The sequence below is a fragment of the Procambarus clarkii genome, chromosome 50, assembly GCF_040958095.1.
Source record: "Procambarus clarkii isolate CNS0578487 chromosome 50, FALCON_Pclarkii_2.0, whole genome shotgun sequence".
NCBI lineage: Eukaryota > Metazoa > Arthropoda > Malacostraca > Decapoda > Cambaridae > Procambarus > Procambarus clarkii.
This window is the reverse complement of record NC_091199.1, coordinates 36,521,682-36,545,302: the sequence shown is the minus strand read 5'-3', so window position 1 is coordinate 36,545,302 and position 23,621 is coordinate 36,521,682. Positions and strand designations below refer to the sequence as shown.

Genomic DNA, 23,621 nt, shown 5'->3' with positions numbered 1-23,621 from the left:
AGAACTCCCAGAACCCCATCAACCATGTATCAACCAGGTATCATCTACCAACACTACCACCAACCACAACCATCTACCAACACTGCCACCAAACACTACCATCTACCAACACTGCCACCAAACACTACCATCTACCAACACTGCCACCAAACACTACCATCTACCAACACTGCCACCAACCACAACCATCTACCAAAACTGCCACCAAACACTACCATCTACCAACACTGCCACCAACCACAACCATCTACCAACACTACCACCAACCACAACCATCTACCAACACTGCCACCAAACACTACCATCTACCAACACTGCCACCAACCACAACCATCTACCAACACTGCCATCTAAGAAATAAATACAAAGGTGAACTCGCCTTTATTATGCTCCTGTTTTATTTCAACTAATATTTTGTATATTTATAGTTTCTATATTTATATATCATAAATAATAGAAACTACTTTTATGCAGTAATTAAGGTTGCCACGAGGCCTCAATTTTTTGTTACCCAACGTTGTGTAGTAAATTATGACAAACAATTTATGACTGGACACAAAAACGTATTGATTACTTAAAAACTAACTTTGCCCCAGCTCTCAAAAAATTCCCAGGCACATTCTGGCAACATAAAGTATTTGCTGGGTAGTTTACCTCAGGATCTGGAGTGTATTGCAATGCCTGGAGTGTACATTTCGTCCTGGAGTGTACTTCAGTGCTTGTCGTTTACTTTAGAGTCTTGAATATATATCAGGGCCTGAAATGTCCTTCAGGGTCCGATGTGTACTTCTCATCATTATGTGTATTTCAGAGTCTGGAGTGTTTTTCAGGGTCTGGAGTGTTTTTCAGGGTCTGGAAAGTACTTCAAGGTCTGTAATGTCTTTCGGGATTGGGGTGTTCTGTAGGACCTGGACTGTAGTTCAGGGCCTGGAGTGTACTTCACTTTCTGGAGTGTACTTCAGTGCCTATAGCCTTCTTCATGGCCTATAGTTTACTTTATGTCCTATAGTGTGCTTCAGGGCATGAAGTGTGCTTCAAGTCCTGATTAGTACTTCAAGGTCTAAAGTATACCTCAGGCCCTACAGTGTGTATAAGAGTCAGAAGTGCACCTCAGATTCTTCATAAATCAGGGTCTGAAGTGTATTTTTCATTCTTGAATGTACTTCAAGGTCTGGAGTGTACTTTAGGGTCTGATGTGGTCATGGTACACTTCACGTCTTTGAGTGTACTTCAGTGTCTGGAGTGTTCTTCGTGGTCATGAGTGCAATTCATGTCTTGGAGAGTATTTCAATGTCTAGAGTGTACCTCAGGTCCTTGAGTTAACTTCAGGGTCTGTAGTGAACTTTAGGGTCTGGAGTTTTTTTTCAGGATCATGAGTGTTCTTCAAGATCTGGAGTGGAATTCAGTTTTGGAGTGTACATCAAATCCTGAATTGAACTTCAGTGTTTGAAATGTGCTTCAGGGTCTGCAGTGTACTTCAGGGTCTAAAATGTAGTTGAAGGTCTGTAGTACACTTCAGATACTGGAGTGTCCTTCAGGGACTTTAATGTATTTCAGGGGTCTTGAGTGTAGTTTAAAAACAGGAGAGTACTTTTGGTCCTGGAGTGTATTTCAGAGCCTGAAGTCTACTTCATGATCTGAAGTGTACTTCAGGGTATTGATTATACTTCTGGATCTTAAGTGTACGTCAGGGCCTGGCATGTACTTCTGCTCCTGGAGTGTACTTCACGTCCTTGACTGTATTTCAGGGACTGGAGTGCATTTCAGGGTCAGCAGTATATATCTGATATATATACTAGTAGTAGTAGTTGTGGGTGGTGGTAATATATATAGCAGTATATATTTAATATTTGATGTGTTGGCAGGTGTGAAGGAGAGGGAGAACGCCACCCGCCGCCTCCTGGACACTCTGGACCAGCTGGAGTGTGTCAACAAGGCTCACCAAGCTGACAACCTCAAGCTGGAGGAGGAAAACACTCGCCTAAATACAGCGAATCATTTGCTCGAGGAGGACAACAGGAAGACTAAGAACGAAGGGCAGCTTGCTCAGGAGGAGATTGTTCTATTAAAGTCCCAGATCCGTCAAGTGGAGGAGGACTCGAGGCTGGTCAAGGAGGAGATCCGTCAAGTGGAGGAGGACTCGAGGCTGGTCAAGGAGGAGATCCGTAAAGTGGAGGAGGACTCGAGGCTGGTCAAGGAGGATAACATGAAGACTAAGAACGAAGTGCGCCTTGCTCAGGAAGAAAACATTCAATTAAAGTCCCAGATCCGTCAAGTGGAGGAGGACTCGAGGCTGGTCAAGCAGGAAATCCGACAAGTGGAGGAGGACTCGAGGCTGGTCAAGCAAGAGATCCGACAAGTGGAGGAGGACTCGAGGCTGGTCAAGTCGAGGAACCAACAGCTGGAGCTTGCGGAGACCCAAGCCCAGGAGAGGGTCAAGACGGCGTTGACGAGGATCGCTGAGCTAGAGCGAGAGACACAACAGCTGCAAGAGATGAATAATAACACAGCAAGAGAGAAAGGACTTGTTCAAGAGCAACTCTCACTCCTGGAAGAACAGGTCAGGGTCCTTCAAACAGCAAACGCTGCTCTAAATGAAGAAAAGGAAGAAACAATCAGGAAGACTAAAGAGGAGAAACGACTTGTTGAAGAGCAACTCTCCGTCAGTGAAGAAGAGGCCAGTAAGTTACGGGAAGGAAACACGGCTCTACAGAGTGATAAAGACAGACAGGCACAGCAACTCAGAAGTACTCAAGAAGAACACGAGAAGTGCAAGAGGAATGTCAGTGAGCTGTACACAAGGTAAACTGTGCTACTTCACTTCTGACCTTCACTCTCCTTCCTGCTTATTTTGCCTTACTTCTGAGGGAGTAAGAGGGAGTGAGGTGTGTATGAATATGTGTGAATGTTTATGAATGTGTGAATGAATGTGTGTATGAATGTGTGTGTATGAAAGGCAGACCATGATAGACACACCGAATGATAAATGCAAAATGAGAAATTGATTGAGACAGAGACGTACAGAGACAGAGAGATGTACAGAGACAGAGAGATGTACAGAGACAGAGAGATGTACCGAAACAGAGAGATGTACAGAGACAGAGAGACGTACAGAGACAGAGAGATGTACAGAGAACGAGAGACGTTCAGTGACAGAGAGATGTACAGAGACAGAGAGACGTACAGAGACAGAGAGATGTACAGAGAACGAGAGACGTACAGAGACATAGAGATGTACAGAGACAGAGAGATGTACAGAGACAGAGAGATGTACAGAGACAGAGAGACGTACAGAGACAGAGAGATGTACAGAGAACGAGACGTACAGAAACAGAGAGATGTACAGAGACAGAGAGATGTACAGAGACAGAGAGATGTATAGAGAACGAGACGTACAGGAACAGAAAGACGTACAGAGACAGAGAGATGTACAGAGACAGAGAGACGCACAGAGACAGAGAGACGTACAGAGACAGAGAGATGTACAGAGAACGAGACATGTACAGAAACAGAGAGACGTACAGAGACAGAGAGATGTACAGAGAACGAGACGTACAGAAACAGAGAGATGTACAGAGACAGAGAGATGTACAGAGACAGAGAGACATACAGAGACAGAGAGACGTACAGAGACAGAGAGATGTACAGAGAACGAGACATGTACAGAAACAGAGAGACGTACAGAGACAGAGAGATGTACAGAGACAGAGAGACGTACAGAGACAGAGACAGAGAGACGTACAGAGACATAGAGATGTACAGAGGCAAAGTGGAACGGCTCGAACAGGACTATGTTACCCTTGAAGGGGGTGGTTGGGGTCGGCCCATTTGTTACCCTTAAAGGGGGGTGGTTGGGGTCGGCCCCTTTGTTACCCTTGAACAGGGTGGTTGGGGTCGGCCCCTATGCTACCCTGCTACCCTTCAAGGGGGGTGGTTGGGGTCGGCCCCTTTGTTACCCTTGAAGGGGGAGGTTGGGGTCGGCCCATTTGTTACCCTTGAACAGGGTGGTTGGGGTCGGCCCCTTTGTTACCCTTGAAGGGGGGAGGTTGGGGTCGGCCCCTTTGTAACCCTTGAAGGGGGAGGTTGGGGTCGGCCCCTATGCTACCCTTGAAAAGGGGTGGTTTGGGTCAGCCCCAATGCTACCCTTGAAGAAGGGTGGTTGGTGTCGGCCCCTATGTTACCCCTCTAAGGGGGTGGTTGGTGTCGGCCCCTATGTTACCCCTCTAAGGGGGTGGTTGGGGTCAGCCCCTATGTTACACTTGAAGGGGGGGGGGCTTCGGCCCCTATGCTTCCCTTGAAGGGGATTTGGTTGGGGTCGGCCCCTATGCTACCGTTTAAAGGGGGGGGGGTCGGTCCCTATGTCCCTTATTTTACCCTTGAAGGGGGTGGTTGGTGTCAGTCACTATATTACCGTTGAAGGAGGGTTGGTTGGGGTCGGCCCCTATGCTACCGTTGAAGAGGGGGAGGGGGTTGGGGTCGGCCCCTATGTTACCCTTGAAGGGGGGTGGGGGTTTGGGGTCAGCCACTATGTTACCATTGAAGGGGGTGGTTGGGGTCAGCCCCTATGTTACCCTTGAAAAGGGAGGTTAGGGTTAGCCACTATGTATTGTGTGTGTTGGTGGTGATGGGTACTGTGTGTAGCTGGTGATGGGTATGGTGTGTGTAGGTGGTGATAGGTATAGTGTGAAGATGCTTTCAATGACCGGAGGATATGATGGTGACCCGGGAGGCTGTGTGTAGGTGGTGATGAGTATGGTGTGTGTAGGTGGGGATGGGTATGGTGTGTGTAGGTTCTGATGGGTATGATGAGTGTGTATAGGTGGTAATGGGTAACGTGTGTGTGTGTAGGTGATGATGGGTATGGTGCGTGTAGGTGGGGATGGGTATGGTATGTGTAGGTGGTGATGAGTATGGTGTGTGTAGGTGGTGATGGGTATTATGTGTGTATTTGGTGATAGGGTATGGTGTATGTATGTGATGATACGTATGGTGAGTGTAGGTGGTGATGGGTATGACGTATGTAGGTGATAATAGGTATGGTGTGTGTAAGTTTCGATTTGTATGGTGTGTGTAGACGGTGATGGGTAAAGTGCATGTTGGTGATGATGGGTATCGTGTGTGTAGGTACTGATTTGTATGGTGCTATTATGATTACATTGACATGAGAGTAAAGGAGGGTATGGTCGTGACCCGGGAGGGTGTGTGTAGGTGATGATCGGTATGGTGTATGTAGGTGGTGATGGGTATGGTGTGTGTAGGTGGTGATGGGTATGGTTTGTGTAGGTGGTGATGGGTATGGTGTGTGTAGGTGGTGATGGGTATGGTGTATGTAGGTGGTGATGGGTATGGTTTGTGTAGGTGGTGATGGGTATGGTGTATGTAGGTGGTGATGAGCATGCTGTGTGTCGGTGGTGATGGGTATTGTGTGTGTGTAGGTAGTGATTGGTATGGTGAGTGAAGGAGGTGATGAGTATGGTGTGAAGATGTTTACTTTGAAAGGAGGGAATGGGAGGGTATGGGGAGACTCGGGAGGGTGTGTGTAGGTGGTGATGGGTATGGTGTGTGTAGGTGGTGATGGGTATGGTGTGTGTAGGTGGTGATGGGTATGGTGTGTCTAGGTGGTGATAGATATAGTGTGTGTAGGTGGTGATAGGTATGGTGTGTCTAGGTGGTGATGGGTATGGTGTGTGTGTAGGTGGAGAGGGGTATAGTGTGCGTAGGTGGTGATGGGTATGGCGAGTGTAGATTGTTTTGGGAATGGTGTGTGTAGGTGGTGATATGTATAATGTGCTTAGGTTGTCATGGATATGGTGCATGTAGGTGGTGATGAGAAAGATGTGTGTGGTTGGTGATAGGTATGGTGTGCGTAGGTGGTGATGTGTATGGTGTGTGTAGATTGTTTTGGGTATTGTGTGTGTAGGTGTGTATATGTATGGTGTGTTTATTTGGTGATGGATATGGTGCATGTAGGTGGTGAAGTGAATGGTGTGTGTAGATGGTGATGGGTATGGTATGCCTAGGTTGTGATGGATAACGTGTGTGTGTGTAGGTGGTGATGGGTATGATGTGAAGGTTCATAAATTTACAGGAGGGTATGGGAGGGTATAGTGGAGACCCTGGAAGGGTATGTGTAGGAAGTGATGGGTATGGTGTGTGTTCGGGGTAATAGGTATGGTACGTGATTAGGTGGTGACGGGTATGGTGAGTGTTGGTGGTGATGGGTATGGTGCGTGTGTAGGTGGTGATGGGTATGGTGAATGATAGTGGTGATGGGTATGGTGAGCGTAGGTGGGGATGGGTATGGTGTGTGAAGGTTGTTATGGGTATGGTTTATGTAGGTGATGATATGTATGGTGTGGGAAAGTAGTAATGCGTATGGTGTACTCACCTAATTGTACTTACCTAATTGTGCTTGCGGGTGTTGAGCTTTGTCTCTTTGGTCCCGCCTCTCAACTGTCAATCAAGTGGTGTACAGATTCCTGAGCCTACTGGGCTCTGTCATATCAACATTTGAAACTGTGTGTGGAGTCAGACTCTACCACATCACTGCTTAGTGCATTCCATTTAAGTGGAGATGGATATTATGTGTGTAGGTGGTGATGGATATTGTGGAGATCGATATGGTGTGATGGATATGATTGGTATGGTGTATGTAGGTGGTGATGGGTATGGGGTGTGTAGGTGGTGATGGGTATGGTGTGTGTATGTAGTGATAGGTATAATGTGTGAAGGTAGTAATGGGTATGGTGTGTGTAGGTGGTGATGGGTATGGTGTGAAGATGCGTACATTGACAGGAGGGTATGTGAGGGTGTGGTGAAGACCCGAGAGGGTGTGTTTAGGTGGTGATGGGTATGGTGTGTGTTGGTGGTGAAGGGTATGGTGTGTGAAGGTTCTGATGGGTATGATGTGTATAGGTGGTGATGGGTATGGTGTGTGCAGATGGTGTTGGTATAGTGTGTGTAGGTAGTGATTGGAATTATGTGTGTTGGTGTTGATGCGTATGGTGTGTGTAGATCGTGATATGTGTTGTGTGAGTAGGTGGTTGTAGGTATGGTGTGTAGGTGGTGATGGGTATGGTGTGTGTAGTTGGTGATGGGTATTGTGTGTGTTGGTAGTGAAGGGTATGGTCTGTGTAGGTGGTGATTGGTATGGTGTGTATAGGTGCTGATGGGTATGGTGTGTAAGTGTAGGTGGTGATAGGTATGGTGTGTGTGTAGGTGGTGATGGGTATGGTGCAAGGATGATGACATTGACAGGAGGGTATGGGAGGGTATGGTTGAGACCCGGGAGCGTGTGTATTGATGGTGATGGGTATTGTGTGTATAGGTGGTGATGGGTATGGTGTGTATTGGAGGTGATGGGTATGGTGTGTGTAGGTGGTGATGGGTATGGTGGGTATGGGTGGTGATGAGAATGGTGTGTGTAAGTGGTGATTGGTATGGTGAGTGAGGGTGGTGATGGATAAGGCGTGTGTTAATGGTAATGTGTATGGTGTGTGTAGATGAAGATGGGTTATGGTGTGTGTAGGTGGTGATGGTTATGCTGTGCGTAGGTGATGATGTATATTGTGTGTGTAGGTGGTGTTGGTATGGTGAGTGAAGGTTGTACTCACCTAGTTGTACTCACCTAGTTGTGTTTGCGGGGGTTGAGCTCTGGCTCTTTGGTCCCGCCTCTCAACTGTCAATCAACAGGTGTACAGATTCCTGAGCCTATTGGGCTCTATCATATCTACACTTGAAACTGTGTATGGAGTCAGCCTCCACCACATCACCTCCTAATGCATTCCATTTGTCAACCACTCTGACACTAAAAAAGTTCTTTCTAATATCTCTGTGGCTCATTTGGGCACTCAGTTTCCACCTGTGTCCCCTTGTGCGTGTTTCCCATGTGTTAAATAGACTGTCTTTATCTACCCTATCAATTCCCTTCAGAATCTTGAATGTGGTGATCATGTCTCCCCTAACTCTTCTGTCTTCCAGCGAAGTGAGGTTGAATTCCCGTAGTCTCTCCTCGTAGCTCATACCTCTCAGCTCGGGTACTAGTCTGGTGGTAAACTTTTGAACCTTTTTCAGATTAGTCTTATCCCTGACTAGATATGGACTCCATGCTGGGGCTGCATACTCCAGGATCGGCCTGACATATGTGGTATACAAAGTTCTGAATGATTCTTTACACAAGTTTCTGAATGCCGTTCGTATGTTGGCCAGCCTGGCATATGCCGCTGATTTATCCGCTTGATATCTGCTGCAGGAGACAGGTCTGGCGTGATATCAACCCCCAAGTCTTTTTCCTTCTCTGATTCCTGAAGAATTTCCTCTCCCAGATGATATCTTGTATCTGGCCTCCTGCTCCCTACACCTATCTTCATTACATTACATTTGGTTGGGTTAAACTCTAACAAACATTTGTTCGACCATTCCTTCAGCTTGTCTAGGTCTTCTTGTAGCCTCAAACAGTCCTCTTCTGTTTTAATCCTTCTCATAATTTTAGCATCGTCCGCAAACATTGAGAGAATTGAATCGATACCCTCCGGGAGATCATTTACATATATCAGAAACAAGATAGGACCAATTACAGAGCCCTGTGGGACTCCACTGGTGACTTCATGCCACTCGGAGGTCTAACCCCTCACCGTAACTCTCTGCTTCCTATTGCTTAGATACTCCCTTATCCACTGGAGCACCTTACCAGCTACACCTGCCTGTCTCTCCAGCTTATGTACCAGCCTCTTATGCGGTACTGTGTCAAAGGCTTTCCGACAATCCAAGAAAATGCAATCCGCCCAGCCCTCTCGTTCCTGCTTAATCTTTGTCACCTGATCGTAGAATTCTATCAAGCCTGTAAGGCAAGATTTACCCCTCCCTGAACCCATGTTGGCGATTTGTCACGAAGTCCCTTCTCTCCAGATGTGTTACCAGGTTTTTTCTCACGATCTTCTACATCACCTTGCATGGTATACAAGTCAAGGACACTGGCCTGTAGTTCAGTACCTCTTGCCTGTCGCCCTTTTTGTATATTGGGACCACATTCGCCGCCTTCCATATTTCTGGTAGGTCTCCCGTCTCCAGTGACTTACTATACACTATGGAGAGTGGCAAGCAAAGTGCCTCTGCACACTCTTTCAGTATCCATGGTGAGATCCCATCTAGATCAACAGCCTTTCTAACATCCAGATCCAGCAGATGTCTCTTGACCTCCTCTCTCGTAATTTCGAACTCTTCCAAGGCCGCCTGGTTTACCTCCCTTTCTCCTAGCACAGTGACCTCACCTTGTTCTATTGTGAAGACCTCCTGGAACCTCTTGTTGAGTTCTTCACACACCTCTCTGTCATTCTCTGTATAGCTGTCCTCGCCTGTTCGAAGTTTCAATACCTGTTCTTTCACTGTTGTTTTCCTTCTGATGTGACTGTGGAGTAGCTTTGGTTCGGTCTTCGCTTTGTTTGCTATATCATTTTCAAAAATTTCTCTCCTTCTCTTCTCACCCTGACGTACTCATTCCTGGTTCTCTGGTATTTCTCTCTGCTTTCTTGTGTTCTGTTATTCCGGAAGTTCCTCCACGCCCTTTTGTTCAGTTTCTTCGCTTCCATACATACCCTATTATACCATGGATTCTTCTGTTGCTTCTCGGATTTTTCCCTTTGGGCCGGGATGAACCTGTTTACTGCCTCCTGACACTTTTGGGTAACATAGTCCATCATGCCCTGTACAGACTTGTCTCTGAGGTCTGTGTCCCAAGGTATTTCACTTAGGAAACTTCTCATCTGTTCATAATTCCCCTTTCGGTATGCCAGTCTTTTGATTCCTAGTTCTTTTTTGGGGGAGATAAGTCCTAACTCTACCAGGTACTCAAAGTTCAATACACTGTGGTCACTCATTCCCAAGGGCGCTTCCATCTTAACTTCCCTTATATCTTACTCATTTAGGGTAAATATCAAATCAAGCATTGCTGGTTCATCTTCTCCTCTCATTCTTGTTGGTTCTTTGATGTGCTGGCTTAGAAAGTTTCTTGTTGCCACGTCCAGCAGCTTAGCTCTCCATGTTTCTGGTCCTCCATGCGGGTCTCTGTTTTTCCAATCTATCTTCCCATGGTTGATCCATTCCATTCCTGCTAGCAACAGAAGCTGCTCTTTCTATTATGTTAATGGTGGCCATGTTGTTTCTATCATATTCCTGTCTAGGTCTTCAATCATTTGGTGGTGGATTATATATGACTACGACTATAATTTTTTTCCCTCCATTTGTTAATGTACCTGCTATGTAGTCACTGAAACCTTCACAGCCCTGAATATCCATCTCTTCAAAATCCTAGCCTTTTCTTACCAGCAGAGCTACACTACCCCCACCTCTTCCTTCCCTCTCTTTCCTCATAACATAATAGTATGGTGTGATGAGTATGGTGTGAAGATGCTTACATTGACAGGAGGGTATGGTGTGTGTAGGTGGTAATAGGTATGGTGCGCGTGTAGGCAGTGCTAGGTATGGTGAGTTTAGGTGTTGATGGGTATGGTGAGTGTTGGTGCAGATATTTATGGTGAGTTTAGTTTTTTTTCTACCACATACGTGGCCATAAATTTACAATGCTAATCAGCATATGTACATTTTCTTCTGTCCTACTTGGACGGGGTTAGAAATGTGTTAAACATATAGTTCAGGGGTTTATTGAACAACTGTGTGTATTGTGTATAGGTGGTGATGAGTATGTTGTGAAGATTCATAAATTTACAACAGGGTATGGGAGGGTTTGATGGTGACCCGCGAGAGTGTGTGTAGTTGGTGATGGGGTATGGTGTGTGTAGTTGGTGATGGGTATGTTGCGTGTAGGTGGTGTTGGGTATGGTGTGTGAAGGTGGTGATGGATATGGTGTGTGTAGGTGGTGATAGGTATGGTGTGTGTAGGTGGTGATGGATATTGTGTGTTTAGGTGGAGATGGGTATGGTGTGTGCAGGTGGTGACCGGTATGGTGTGTGTAGGTGATGATGGATATGGTGTGTGTAGGTGGTGGTGGGTATGGTGTGTGTAGGTTGTGATGGATATGGTGTGTGTAGGTGGTGATGGGTATAGTGTGTGTAGGTGGTGATAGGTATATTGTGTCTAGGTGGTGATGAGTATGGTGTGTGTGTAGGTGGTGATGAATATGGGGAGTGTAGTTGGTGATGGGTATGGCGTGTGTTGGTGGTCATGGGTATGGTGTGCGTAGGTGGAGATGGGTATGGTGTGCGTAGGTGGTGGTGGGTATGGTGTGTGTAGATTGTTTTGGAATTGGTGTGTGTAGGTGGTGATATGTATAGTATGTTTAGGTGGTGATGGATATGGTGCATGTAGGTAGTGATGAAAATGGTGTGTAGATGGTGATGGGTATGGTGTGGGTAGATGGTGATGTGTTTGGTGTGTGTAGATTGTTTTGGGTATATTGTGTGTAGGTGTTGATATGTATGGTGTGTTTATATGGTGATGGATATGGTGCATGTAGGTGGTGATGTGAATGGTGTGTTTAGATGGTGATGGGTATGATTTGAAGATTCATACATTTTCAGGAGGGTATTGTAGGATATAGTGGAGACCCTGGGAGGGTATGTGTAGGTGGTGATGGGTATGGTGAGTGTTGGTGGTCATGGGTATGGTGCGTGTGTAGGTGGTGATGGGTATGGTGAGTGTTGGTGGTGATGGGTATGGTGAGCGTAGGTGGTGATGTGTATGGTGCATGACGCTTGTTATGGGTATGGTGTGTGAAGGTGATGATAAGTATGATGTGGGTAGGTAGTGATGGGTATGGTGTATTCACCTAATTGTACTCATCTAATTGTGGTTGCGGGAGTTAGGCTTTGTCTCTTTGATTGACAGTTGACAGCCTCTCAACTGTCAATCAAGTGGTGTACAGATTCCTGAGCCTACTGGGCTCTGTCATATCAACATTTGAAACTGTGTATGGAGTCAGACTCTACCACATCACTGCTTAGTGCATTCCATTTAATTGGAGATGGATATTATGTGTGTAGGTGGTGATGGATATTGTGGTGATCGATATGGTGTGATGGATATGATTGGTATGGTGTGTGTAGGTGGTGATGGGTATGGTGTGTGTAGGTGGTGATGGGTATGGTGTGTGTAGGTTGTTAGTGGTATAGTGTGTGTAGGTGGAGATATGTATGGTGTATTTAGGTGGTGAGGGATATGGTGTTTAAGTGATGATGTGTGTGTGTGTGTGTGTAGGTGGTAATGGGTATGTTGTGAAGATTCATAAATTTACAAGAGGGTATGGGAGGGTTTGGTGTTGTCTCGGGATGGTGTGTGTAGGTGATGATGGGTATCGTGTGTGTAGGTGATGGGTATTGCGTGTGTAGGTGGTGATGGATATGGTGTGTGTTGGTGGTGATAGGTATGGTGTGTGTAGGTGATGATGGATATGGTGTGTAGGTGGTGGTGGGTATGGTGTGTGTAGGTGGTGGGGGGTATGGTGTGTGTAGGTTGTGATGGATATGGTGTGTGTGTAGGTGATGTGGAATGGTGTGTGTAGGTGGTGATGGGTATGGTGTGTGTAGGTGGTGATGGGTATGGTGTGTGTAGGTGGTGATGGGTATGATGTGTGTAGGTGATGATAGCTATGGTGTGTGTGTAAGTAGTTATGGGTATGGTGTGAAGATGCTGACATTGACAGGAGGGTATGGTGGAGACCCGGGATGGTGTGTGTAGGTGGTGAAGGGTATGATGTAAAGATGCATACATTTACAGGAGTATGGGAGGGTATGGTGTAGACCCGGAAGGATTTGGGTAGGGGGTGATGGGTATCGTGTGTGTAGGTGGTGATGGGCATGGTGTGTGTGTGTGTAGGTGGTGATTGATATGGTGTGATGGATATGATGAGTATGGTGTGAGTTTGTGTTGATGGGTATAGTGTGTGTGTAGGTGGTGATGGATATGGTGTTGTTATCATGAGTTGATTTCAGTGTTCAGCGTCCCTGCAACCCAGGCCTCCTTTTTGTTATGCACCCCCAGGAAGCAGCCCGTAGCAGCTATCTAACTCCCAGGTACCTATTTACTGCTAGGTGAACAGAAGCATCAGGGTGAAAAATATTGCCCTTTTGTTACTGCCTAAACCAGGCATCGAACCCCGAACCTCAGGTCTACGAAATCGAAGCGCTGTCCACTCAGCTGTGAGGCCCCTACATACAATAATATATTTTTCCCTATGTATTTATAATCAATTTATATTATATTTTTTTTTAGTTATGTAGTTAGTTTTAGTGACTCTTTCCTATATTACTGTACTTCCACTCTTCTAACTAAGTCTTACCAATTCTCCACATTGCAATGAGTTGCCCTTTTCAACGACTTCCTTATTTAGAATTATCTCTTTCAATTTGGCCTCCATCAAATCAATGATACCCAGCTACTTAAAGTGAACTATATGACATATAGTAGATAATTTGATTTATACTTGTGTGTACAAGTTTTATATTGCAATTTGATTAGCCATCCTTTTAGTTTCAATTGCTTCCCATGTTTGGTCCATGTCCAGTACCAATTGTTCAGTCATGTTTCCCTATAGCATGGGTGGGCAACCTTTTTGAGAGTGCGTGCCAAAATCAGCCAAGTCTCTGACACAAACTTTTTCCACCTGCCAACCATTTTTTTAGAACATATTTGGTATCTCTTAAGAACTTTTTAAACGAAAAAATAATAAATTACCTCAGTGCAGTAAAACATTGTATAAAAAAAAACAGAAAAAAAATTATTTAACCTTCAGAAGTACATTTCAACAGCCTTTAAGCTTTTGTAACTTTAATAGAATACAACAGATAAAAAACTTGTTGACTCCTTTTATATACTGTCAGTGAGACTTCTGCTGCTGCTGCATAACTGATGACAGAGATTTTACATCGTGTTTATATTTACTAACATTGAGAGATATGCATGCAGCGCTAGTTTCATCTGTCATGCTACTCCTGTTACGAGACTTAACAAAGTTCATAATTGAGAACAAAGATTCGCAAGCATATGTAGACGAAAACATGGTTAGCAATGCTGTTGCAAGGTTTTTTAAACAGACATAATTTTCTGGAATAGTATTCCAAGTCCTTAATACTTCGTTTTCCGCATTTCTCTTTGTTACTTTCATCTCTAATCTCTCTCTTTCAATATTTTCCAAGTCAACTCTAAGGTCAACAAATTTCTGCTTCCAAATTGAGCTACTCTGAAATTCAATCAACTGCTTCTCAAAATCATCCATGTCTATCCATGAAAACATTTGCAAGTTTAGTTCATCCATTTTGATGCTGTCTGGAAACTTGATGAACTTTACTGTGTCTTCCAGTTCTCTGAATTTGGCAAATCTTGTAGAGAACTGCCAAACTGTTGACTCGATAATGTTTACAAACAGCTTTTGAAGACATTTGTGGTCTGTTCTGTCATCTTTTAGATCACTGATGTACCGCTTTAGGTTTGGAAAGTATCTAAATCTCTCATTATCTACAACACTCTAAAAAACTTTAAGCTTCATTTCAAAAACTTTTATGTAACAAAACATAACATCAAGTGTCTTACCAGCGCCCTGTAACTTAATATTCAATTCATTTAAATGTTCACAAAAATCTGCAAAAAACATCAGTTTACAAACCCACACGATGTCAGAAAATTCATGGTATGACACTTGTTGGTCGTTCAAATAGAGCTTTATCTCATCTAAACATTCAATAAATCGTTTCAGAACCAAGCCTCTGCTAAGCCCAAACATGGTTGTACATTTTCAGTCCTTTATACACAGATTCTACCTCATCCAGTAGAGTTTGAAATTGTCTTTTATTTAAAGGCCGACCACAAATGTAATTAACAACCTTGGTAACTGTTTGCATCACTTCTTGCAGTTCCTTTAGGCCAGCTTTTGCACATAAAGCCTCCTCATGTATGATGCAATGGAAGCCAATCAGTGGATGACCAACACTTTTTGCAAACAGATTTACAAATCCTGCCTTCTCACCAGTCATGTTTGGGGCACCATCTGTTGTGACGGATACTACTTTTGAAATGTCAATTTGCCGAGTAGAGAATTCGTTCACAACTGTTTTACATATTTCAGCCCCGGTAGTACGCTCAGGTAGTGATGCAAGAGCAACCATCTCTTCACATACTTCATCACCCTTCACAGATATGATTGTCAGTGTACACTATGGTTATGGGTGCAGCCGTTAGGTTAGAAAGGCTTATTACATAAAATATGAGCCAAAGTAAATAGAGGGGAATCATCATACATCGGCATGATCGATGACGTAAAAAAAGAAGGTAACTATGGCAACAAGATCAACTTCTTTTTCTTGAGACCTCTTTAGCTTTGTAGAGCTTAAACCTCTTCACCACCAGGACGTACATATACTGTCATGGCATGTAAGCTTATACCCCAAGGAAAGTAGTTTTTTTTGTCTGTGCTTAGGGTAACATGTGCTTGCATCTGTGCTTAGGGTAACCTATGCTCTTGCGTGCCAGAGACAAGTCATCGGCGTGCCAAGTTTGGCATGCGTGCCAGAGGTTGCCCACCCCTGCCCTATAGTATACCATTTCATGCACTTTCTGAGCTCTGTCACTTTGAAGAAAAACTAGTTTGTCCCCTCACTCCGATGCTAATTTTGTTATATATTTTATATGTTTTTAATGGGGGCCCTGTTCTCTTTTGATAAATCTATCACCTACCTTAATATTATTTAACATTCTTTGTCTTTCTACAAATCATTATGATTTAAAGGTCAATTTCAGAACTTTCATATTTTCCAATTCTCCTCTAGTCTATTCCTTAACATTAAGTTCTTTAATGTTCAGCCCCTCAACCACATTTGGAAGGAATGGAATGTGTGAAATAGAGTGCATTTGCCAGCTCACTGAAAATATAGATGATAATGTATCAGATACAAGTAAAATGCAAGATGTACTGTCTATACATTTATAGAAAAATAATGTATCTAAAAAGATAATGACTCCAATTACTAAAATGTTTTGCAAAGATATTGATTTATTCTTATTGGCGATAACATCAGAAGTTAACATTCTTGGCTGTCCAATGGTCCCAAGTTTGAATCTTCCTGAGAAGGGCAAATGTTAGTTTTATAATTTGGTACAAGCTTGTTTCTGGAGCAGCAGCTATATATCCTTTAGTTTGTCATAATTTATTTATGTTTTATTTATTTATATATACAAGGGTTCTTACGTTCTTGTACAGCCACTAGCATACATAATGTTTCGGGCAAGTCCTTAATCCTAATTTTCACAAACACGCATCCCCAGGAAGTAGCCCATAGCAGCTGTCTATCTCCCAGGTCCCTATTTTCTGCTAGGTGAACAGGGGCTGGACTGAATAATAATCAGACTGGTTTACAAAATATTTTTCCGACTCCAGCACAGAATACGCAAGTGTGCCCTTATTAAGAATAACATTCATAAAAAATATTCTATGACAAATATCGTTAGTTTTCTTGAGTTCAATAAAAAGTCAAGATGTTTTTGACTGGAAAGAGAAACATTATCCTGCTGACCAAAGTAAATGAAAATATAGTTGGTAACTGATTTAACCTTGAACTTAAGCAACTTTTCATCTCTTCAGAAACAATGGAAATGTGCAAATTCTGATCATCTGAAGATGAGGATGAAATGCAGACAGATAGTAGCTTTGCCTGGAACAGCAGTCACTTACAATAAGTAATAACCCATGCTTACTTCTATTTTCCATATCTCTCTAGATATTTTTTAATTAAAAGTGTGAAAGGCTAATTACTTTTAGATGCTGAAGGAATTTATCAAGGAAGAAACAGTGCAAATGCAAAGGAACTTCTTCATATATAAGACACTACTAACAAAATCAAGCAAACTATCCAAAACATTAATTAGATTTGTTGTTGATGACGCTTCCCACAGGGATGGTTCTAATGCCTTATTATGACTATATTTTTTACTCACCAAAACTCTGAAAGAACATTATTACATCATTTTAAAATTAAAGTACAAGCCTAGAATTATTCTTGGTGAATATAAGAGTGAGAGAACATTATTGAGAGAGCATATGTACTCACCTAATTGTGCCTGCTGGACCCAGTATCAGCTGTTGAGCCCGGATTTTTCAGCTGTCAGCCATCTAATACAATGGCTCTCAACTCACCAGGCTATCTAATGGCTAATAATGCTAATAATGTATCTGTCAACTTAAAAAAAAGTTTGTCTAATATACAATCTTGCATTTTAAACAATAGGGAAAGATAGTAAACAATAGTAATTTGATAGTTTCTTAAACATTATATTTTCCATCACAATTAAAGAAACATTTGTAAAAAAGCTACCTTTGGCTAAACACTACTGGTCATGTCACAAATCTAACAATATTACACTTGCTTATATATCATAACAATAATAGGCAATAGCCCCCTCACACATGAAGGAGGATGTATTAATATTACTCCTAACTACCCCACTCAAACGTACAAAATGTGTTATCAAACCACATCCCTCTTGACATATTCAACAGGTAAGGCAAGCAGGAGTTGGAAAACAATTGCCACTTTAGAAGCATACCACTTATGTCTTAGTGTGATGCCAAGGCAAAATTGGAACTATGAAATAAGATAGATTAAAGTTACTATCTTAGACATGGCAGACTGGGTACGTAACAATCCTGAAGTGACATTTTGTACGTGTTTACTCTGTGACAGGTATTGTTGTCAGGCAAAATGACATTCAAGCAGTGCTATGTGAGCATGACCAAATATTATTCATATTTTATTTTACATCAATACTGTGACCTACATTCTTGCATGCTCAACAAAAAATCCAAATTCCACTGAATTTTAACTAATGTCTAGAATAAAAAGGTTTACACAAATTACAAGTCATGTTCACCATTCAAAACTGTGCAGCAGTAACAATAGCCCAGTAATCCACATCCTTGACAACATAGGCAGCAAGAGCATGAGAAAATTGAGAAGCAGATCTCTAAGGAGATGCTGGCATGTTGTACATGAAGTTGAGTTTCCTACAGTCCTTGGTGCTGTGTAGATCAGGGTGGTCAGGTTGATCGGTTGAGCATTGATGAGAGCCAGGCGATGATAAATACTCGCGTGACAAAACACACAAGAATTCCATGTAGTTTTCACTTCCATAACTATACTGAGATCCATATACTGAGTGTGATGAATATGATGGGTATGGTGTGTGTAGGTGTTTTGGGTATGGTGTGAAGATGCTTACATTGACAGGAGGGTATGGTGAAGACCCGGGAGGGTGTGTGTAGGTGGTAATAGGTATAGTGAATGTTGGTGGTGATGGATATGATGTGAAGATTCATACATTGACAGGAGGGTATGGTGGAGACCCGGGAGGGTTTGTGTAGGTGGTGATGGGTATGGGGTGTGTAGGTGGTGATGGATACGGTGTGTGTTGGTGGTGATGGATACGGTGTGTGTTGGTGGTGATGGATACGGTGTGTGCTGGTGGTGATGGGTATGGTGTGGTTTGGAGGTAATGAGTATGTTGTGAAAATGGCTACATTGACAGGAGGGTATGTTGGTGATGGGTATGGTGTGTGTAGGTGGCGATGGGTATGGTGTGTGTTGATGGTAATGTGTATGTTGTGAAGATTCTTAAAACTATAAAGTCAATGAGGTTTCCAAATGGTTATAATGAAAAAGCGAGACTGGGAAGGTGCGTTAAGGGGGGGGGGAGGTTCTCATCCTCTAACTACACTTAATTACTTAAGTGCAGTTACAGGATGAGAGCTACACTCGTGGTGTCCCGTCTACCCAGTACTCTTTGTCATATAACGCTTTGAAAAAAAACGGTAGCTCTGACGATTACAAAGATTTCGAAATGGTGACTCCGTGAACACCGGGTCCGACTTTAAATAAAAGAAGCAACTGTTAGTAACTGGGTGGACCTCAGGACTGCGAGGCCGACGAGGACGCCCCCAAAGCTGTGCTACGATGGCTTCCAAGGAAAAGTATGTATTTCCCTTCTGGGCTCGAGCTGACGACCGTCCGGCCACCGGCGGCATACCCCACTCTGAGGCCGTGACTCTTCCTATAAAAGTTTGATGAGAAAATCAAAAGGAAGAATATAACTTAGACAATGGGCTCGACCTGGAGAACCAGAGGACCCCACAGGACGCTCCTAATTACATTTTATAATTTAAATATAGAAAATAAAATAAAAGAATACAACAAAGATAATTACCAAGGTCAGCACACATGCACATCCTACACGGACTGCTAAGGTCAGCAGTCACATCCCACCCAGACAGTTAAGCCAAGGTCAGCACACATGCACATCCTACACGGACTGCTAAGGTCAGCAGTCACATCCCGCCCAGACAGTTAAGCCAAGGTCAGCACACATGCACATCCTACATGGACTGCTAAGGTCAGCAGTCACATCCCACCCAGACAGTTAAGCCAAGGTCAGCACACGTGCACATCCTACACGGACTGCTAAGGTCAGCAGTCACATCCCGCCCAGACAGTTAAGCCAAGGTCAGCACACATGCACATCCTACATGGACTGCTAAGGTCAGCAGTCACATCCCGCCCAGACAGTTAAGCCAAGGTCAGCACACATGCACATCCTACACGGACTGCTAAGGTCAGCAGTCACATCCCGCCCAGACAGTTAAGCCAAGGTCAGCACACATGCACATCCTACACGGACTGCTAAGGTCAGCAGTCACATCCCACCCAGACAGTTAAGCCAACGTCAGCACACATGCACATCCTACATGGACTGCTAAGGTCAGCAGTCACATCCCACCCAGACAGTTAAGCCAAGGTCAGCACACACACACATCCTACACGGACTGCTAAGGTCAGCAGTCACATCCCGCCCAGACAGTTAAGCCAAGGTCAGCACACATGCACATCCTACATGGACTGCTAAGGTCAGCAGTCACATCCCACCCAGACAGTTAAGCCAAGGTCAGCACACATGCACATCCTACACGGACTGCTAAGGTCAGCAGTCACATCCCGCCCAGATAGTTAAGCCAAGGTCAGCACACATGCACATCCTACATGGACTGCTAAGGTCAGCAGTCACATCCCGCCCAGATAGTTAAGCCAAGGTCAGCACACATGCACATCCTACATGGACTGCTAAGGTCAGCAGTCACATCCCACCCTGACAAGGACCGCTGGCAGGGCAGGGCTCGACCCAGCCGCCTCAGAGCCAGACGGACAACTAAGACAATCAAGCCACCCAGGAACGACCAAAAAAAAAAAATATAGGTCGACATGCCTTGAAATGTCTTTCAGAAACAATGTACCCGCGGCCCAGTCCCCCTAACCAGGCCTCCTTAGGGTCTGTCTCCTGTCTCCTCCAGACACACACACACACACACATAGTGTGTGTGTGTGTACTTACCTAATTGTACTCACCTAATAGTGCTTGTGGGGGTTGAGCTTTGTCTCTTTGGTCCTGCCTCTCAACTGTCACTCATCTGGTGTACAGATACCTGAGCTTACTTGGCTCTATCATATCTACATTTGAAACTACGTATGGCGTCAGCCTCCACCACATTACTGCCTAGTGCATTCCATTTATTAACTACTCTGACACTGATCTTTTTTGGGGGGGACTCTGTGGCTCATCTGGGTACTACGTTTCCACCTGTACTCACCTTGTTCGTGTCCCAACCGTGCTGAAGAGTTTGTCTTTGTCTACCCTGTCAATTCCCCTGAGAAATTTGTAAATGGTTATCATGTCTCCCCTTACTCTTCTGTTTTCCAGGGACGTGAGGTTCAGCTCCTTTAGCCTTTCCTCGTAGCTCATACCTCTCAGTTCCGGGACGAGCCTGTTGGCAAAACGCTGAATAAATAAATAAATGTTTATTTAGGTAAGGTACATACATACAAGAGATTTTTACAAAGATTGGTGGACTTATAGATAGAGCTAGTACATACAATGCCTAAAGCCACTATTACGCAAAGCGTTTCGGGAATCTTCTCTAACTTTGTTTTGTGTTTAACTAGATAGGGACTCCAGGCTGGAGCTGCATATTCCAGGATTAGTCTGACATAAGTGGTATACAGGGTCCTGAACGATTCCTTACACAAGATTCTAAAGGCCGTTCTTATGTTGGCCAGTCTAGCATATGGCGCTGTTGATATCATTTTGATGTAGGCCTCTGAGGACAGGTTCGGTGTGATATCAACCCCCAGATTTTTCTCTCTATTTGATTCTTGCAGGATTTCATCTCCCAGATGGTACCTTGTGTTCAGCCTCCTGCTCCCATCGCCTAATTTTATTACCTTACACTTTCCAGAGTTGAACTTTAGCAGCCATTTTCTAGACCATTCCTCCAGTTTGTCTAGGTCATCCTGTGGTCTGTGTCTATCTTCATCCGTCTTGATTCTTCTCATATGGGATACACACACACACACGCCTTCTGTGTGTGTGTGTGTGTGTGTGTGTGTGTGTGTGTGTGTGTGTGTGTGTGTGTACTCACCTAGTTGTACTCACCTAGTTGTGTCTGCAGGATCGAGCATTGACTCTTGGATCCCGCCTTTCGAGCATCGGTTGTTTACAGCAATGACTCCTGTCCCATTTCCCTATCATACCTGGTTATAAAATTATGAATAGTATTTGCTTCCACAACCTGTTCCTGAAGTGCATTCCATTTTCCCACTACTCTCACGCTAAAAGAAAACTTCCTAACATCTCTGTGACTCATCTGAGTTTCAAGCTTCCATCCATGTCCCCTCGTTCTGTTACTATTCCGTGTGAACATTTCGTCTATGTCCACTCTCTCAATCCCTCTGAGTATCTTATACGTTCCTATCATGCCCCCCTCTCCCTTCTTCTTTCTAGTGTCGTAAGGCACAGTTCCCTCAGGCGCTCCTCATACCCCATCCCTCGTAGCTCTGGGACGAGTCTCGTTGCAAACCTCTGAACCTTTTCCAGTTTCATTATATGCTTCTTCAGATGGGGACTCCATGATGAGGCGGCATACTCTAAGACTGGCCTTACGTAGGCAGTGTAAAGCGCCCTAAATGCCTCCTTACTTAGGTTTCTGAATGATGTTCTAACTTTTGCCAGTGTAGAGTACGCTGCTGTCGTTATCCTATTTATATGTGCCTCAGGAGATAGATTAGGTGTTACGTCCACCCCCAGGTCTCTTTCATGCGTCGTTACAGGTAGGCTGTTTCCCTTCATTGTATACTGTCCCTTTGGTCTCCTATCTCCTAGTCCCATTTCCATAACTTTACATTTCCTCGTGTTGAATTCCAGTAGCCATTTCTCTGACCATCTCTGCAACCTGTTCAGGTCCTCTTGGAGGATCCTGCAATCCTCATCTGTCACAACTCTTCTCATCAACTTTGCGTCATCCGCAAACAACGACATGTAGGACTCTACGCCTGTAAACATGTCGTTAACATATACAAGAAATAGAATTGGTCCCAGCACCGATCCTTGTGCTACTCCACTTGTTACTGTTCGCCAGTCCGACTTCTCGCCCCTTACCGTAACTCTTTGGCTCCTTCCTGTTAGGTAGTTCCTTATCCATGCTAGGACCTTTCCCCCCATCCCCGCCTGCCTCTCGAGCTTGAACAGCAGTCTCATGTGCGGTACTGTATCAAAGGCTTTTTGGCAGTCCAGAAATATGCAGTCTGCCCAACTATCTCTGTCCTGTCTTATCCTCGTTATTTTATCATAGAATTCCAGAAGGTTTGTTAGGCACGATTTCCCTGTCCAGAACCCATGTTGATGTTTGTTCACAAACCTAATGTTCTCCAGGTGTGCAACCAGTCGTAGCCTAATTATTCTTTCCAGTATTTTACAGGGGATGCTTGTCAGAGATACAGGTCTATAGTTAAGTGCCTCCTCCCTATCACCTTTCTTGAAGATCGGCACGACATTTGCCTTCTTCCAGCAACTGGGCAATTCTCCTGACATAAGTGACTCATTAAAGATCATTGCCAGAGGCACGCTGAGGGCCTGTGCTGCTTCGTTTAGTATCCACGGTGATACTTTGTCTGGTCCAACTGCTTTAGTTGCATCTAGAGTTGTCAACTGTTTCATTACCTCCTCTGCTGTCACCTCTATATCTGATAGTCTTTCATCTAGGGTAACCCCTTCCAACAATGGGAGCTGCTCAGGCTCGGTAGTGAACACTCCATGGAAACTGGCATTCAGTGCCTCGCAGATTTCCTTGTCACTTTCAGTATATGCCCCCTCTGTCTTCCTTACTCTTGTCACTTGGTCGTTCACCGACATTTTTCTTTTGTGTGTGTGTGTGTGTGTGTGTGTGTGTGTGTGTGTGTGTGTGTGTGTGTGTGTGTGTGTGTGTGTGTGTGTGTGTGTGTGTGTGTGTGTGTGTGTGTGTGTGTCTGTGTCTGTGTGTGTGTGTGTGTCTGTGTGTGTGTGTGTGTGTACTCACCTATTTGTGTCTGCAGGTTCGAGCATTCACTCTTGGATCCCGCCTTTCGAGCCATCGGTTGTTTACAACAATGACTCCGATCATATTTCCTTATTTATCACATTTATCTAGTTCTAAAATTATAAATCGAGTTTGCTTCCACAACCTGTTCCTTAAGTGCATTCCATATTTCCACGACTCTCACGCCAAAAGAAAACTTCCTAACATCTCTGTGACACGTCTGAG

The 23,621-nt window shown here is 44.2% G+C and overlaps 2 protein-coding genes across 2 annotated transcripts in view; one reads left to right on the top strand and one right to left on the bottom strand.

Annotated features, from left to right (window-relative positions):
* The window catches only part of LOC138351750 (putative golgin subfamily A member 6-like protein 19), a 417,660-nt gene that overhangs the window by 123,360 nt on the left and 270,679 nt on the right, over positions 1-23,621 (bottom strand). The gene's annotated exons all lie outside the window — the stretch shown is intronic.
* Positions 1-23,621, top strand: part of LOC138351554 (putative golgin subfamily A member 6-like protein 19) — a 94,550-nt gene that overhangs the window by 52,905 nt on the left and 18,024 nt on the right. The window contains exon 3 of the mRNA XM_069303347.1: positions 1,866-2,802. Coding sequence (XP_069159448.1) covers positions 1,866-2,802 — 937 coding nt within the window. The remainder of the gene's footprint in view (positions 1-1,865; positions 2,803-23,621) is intronic.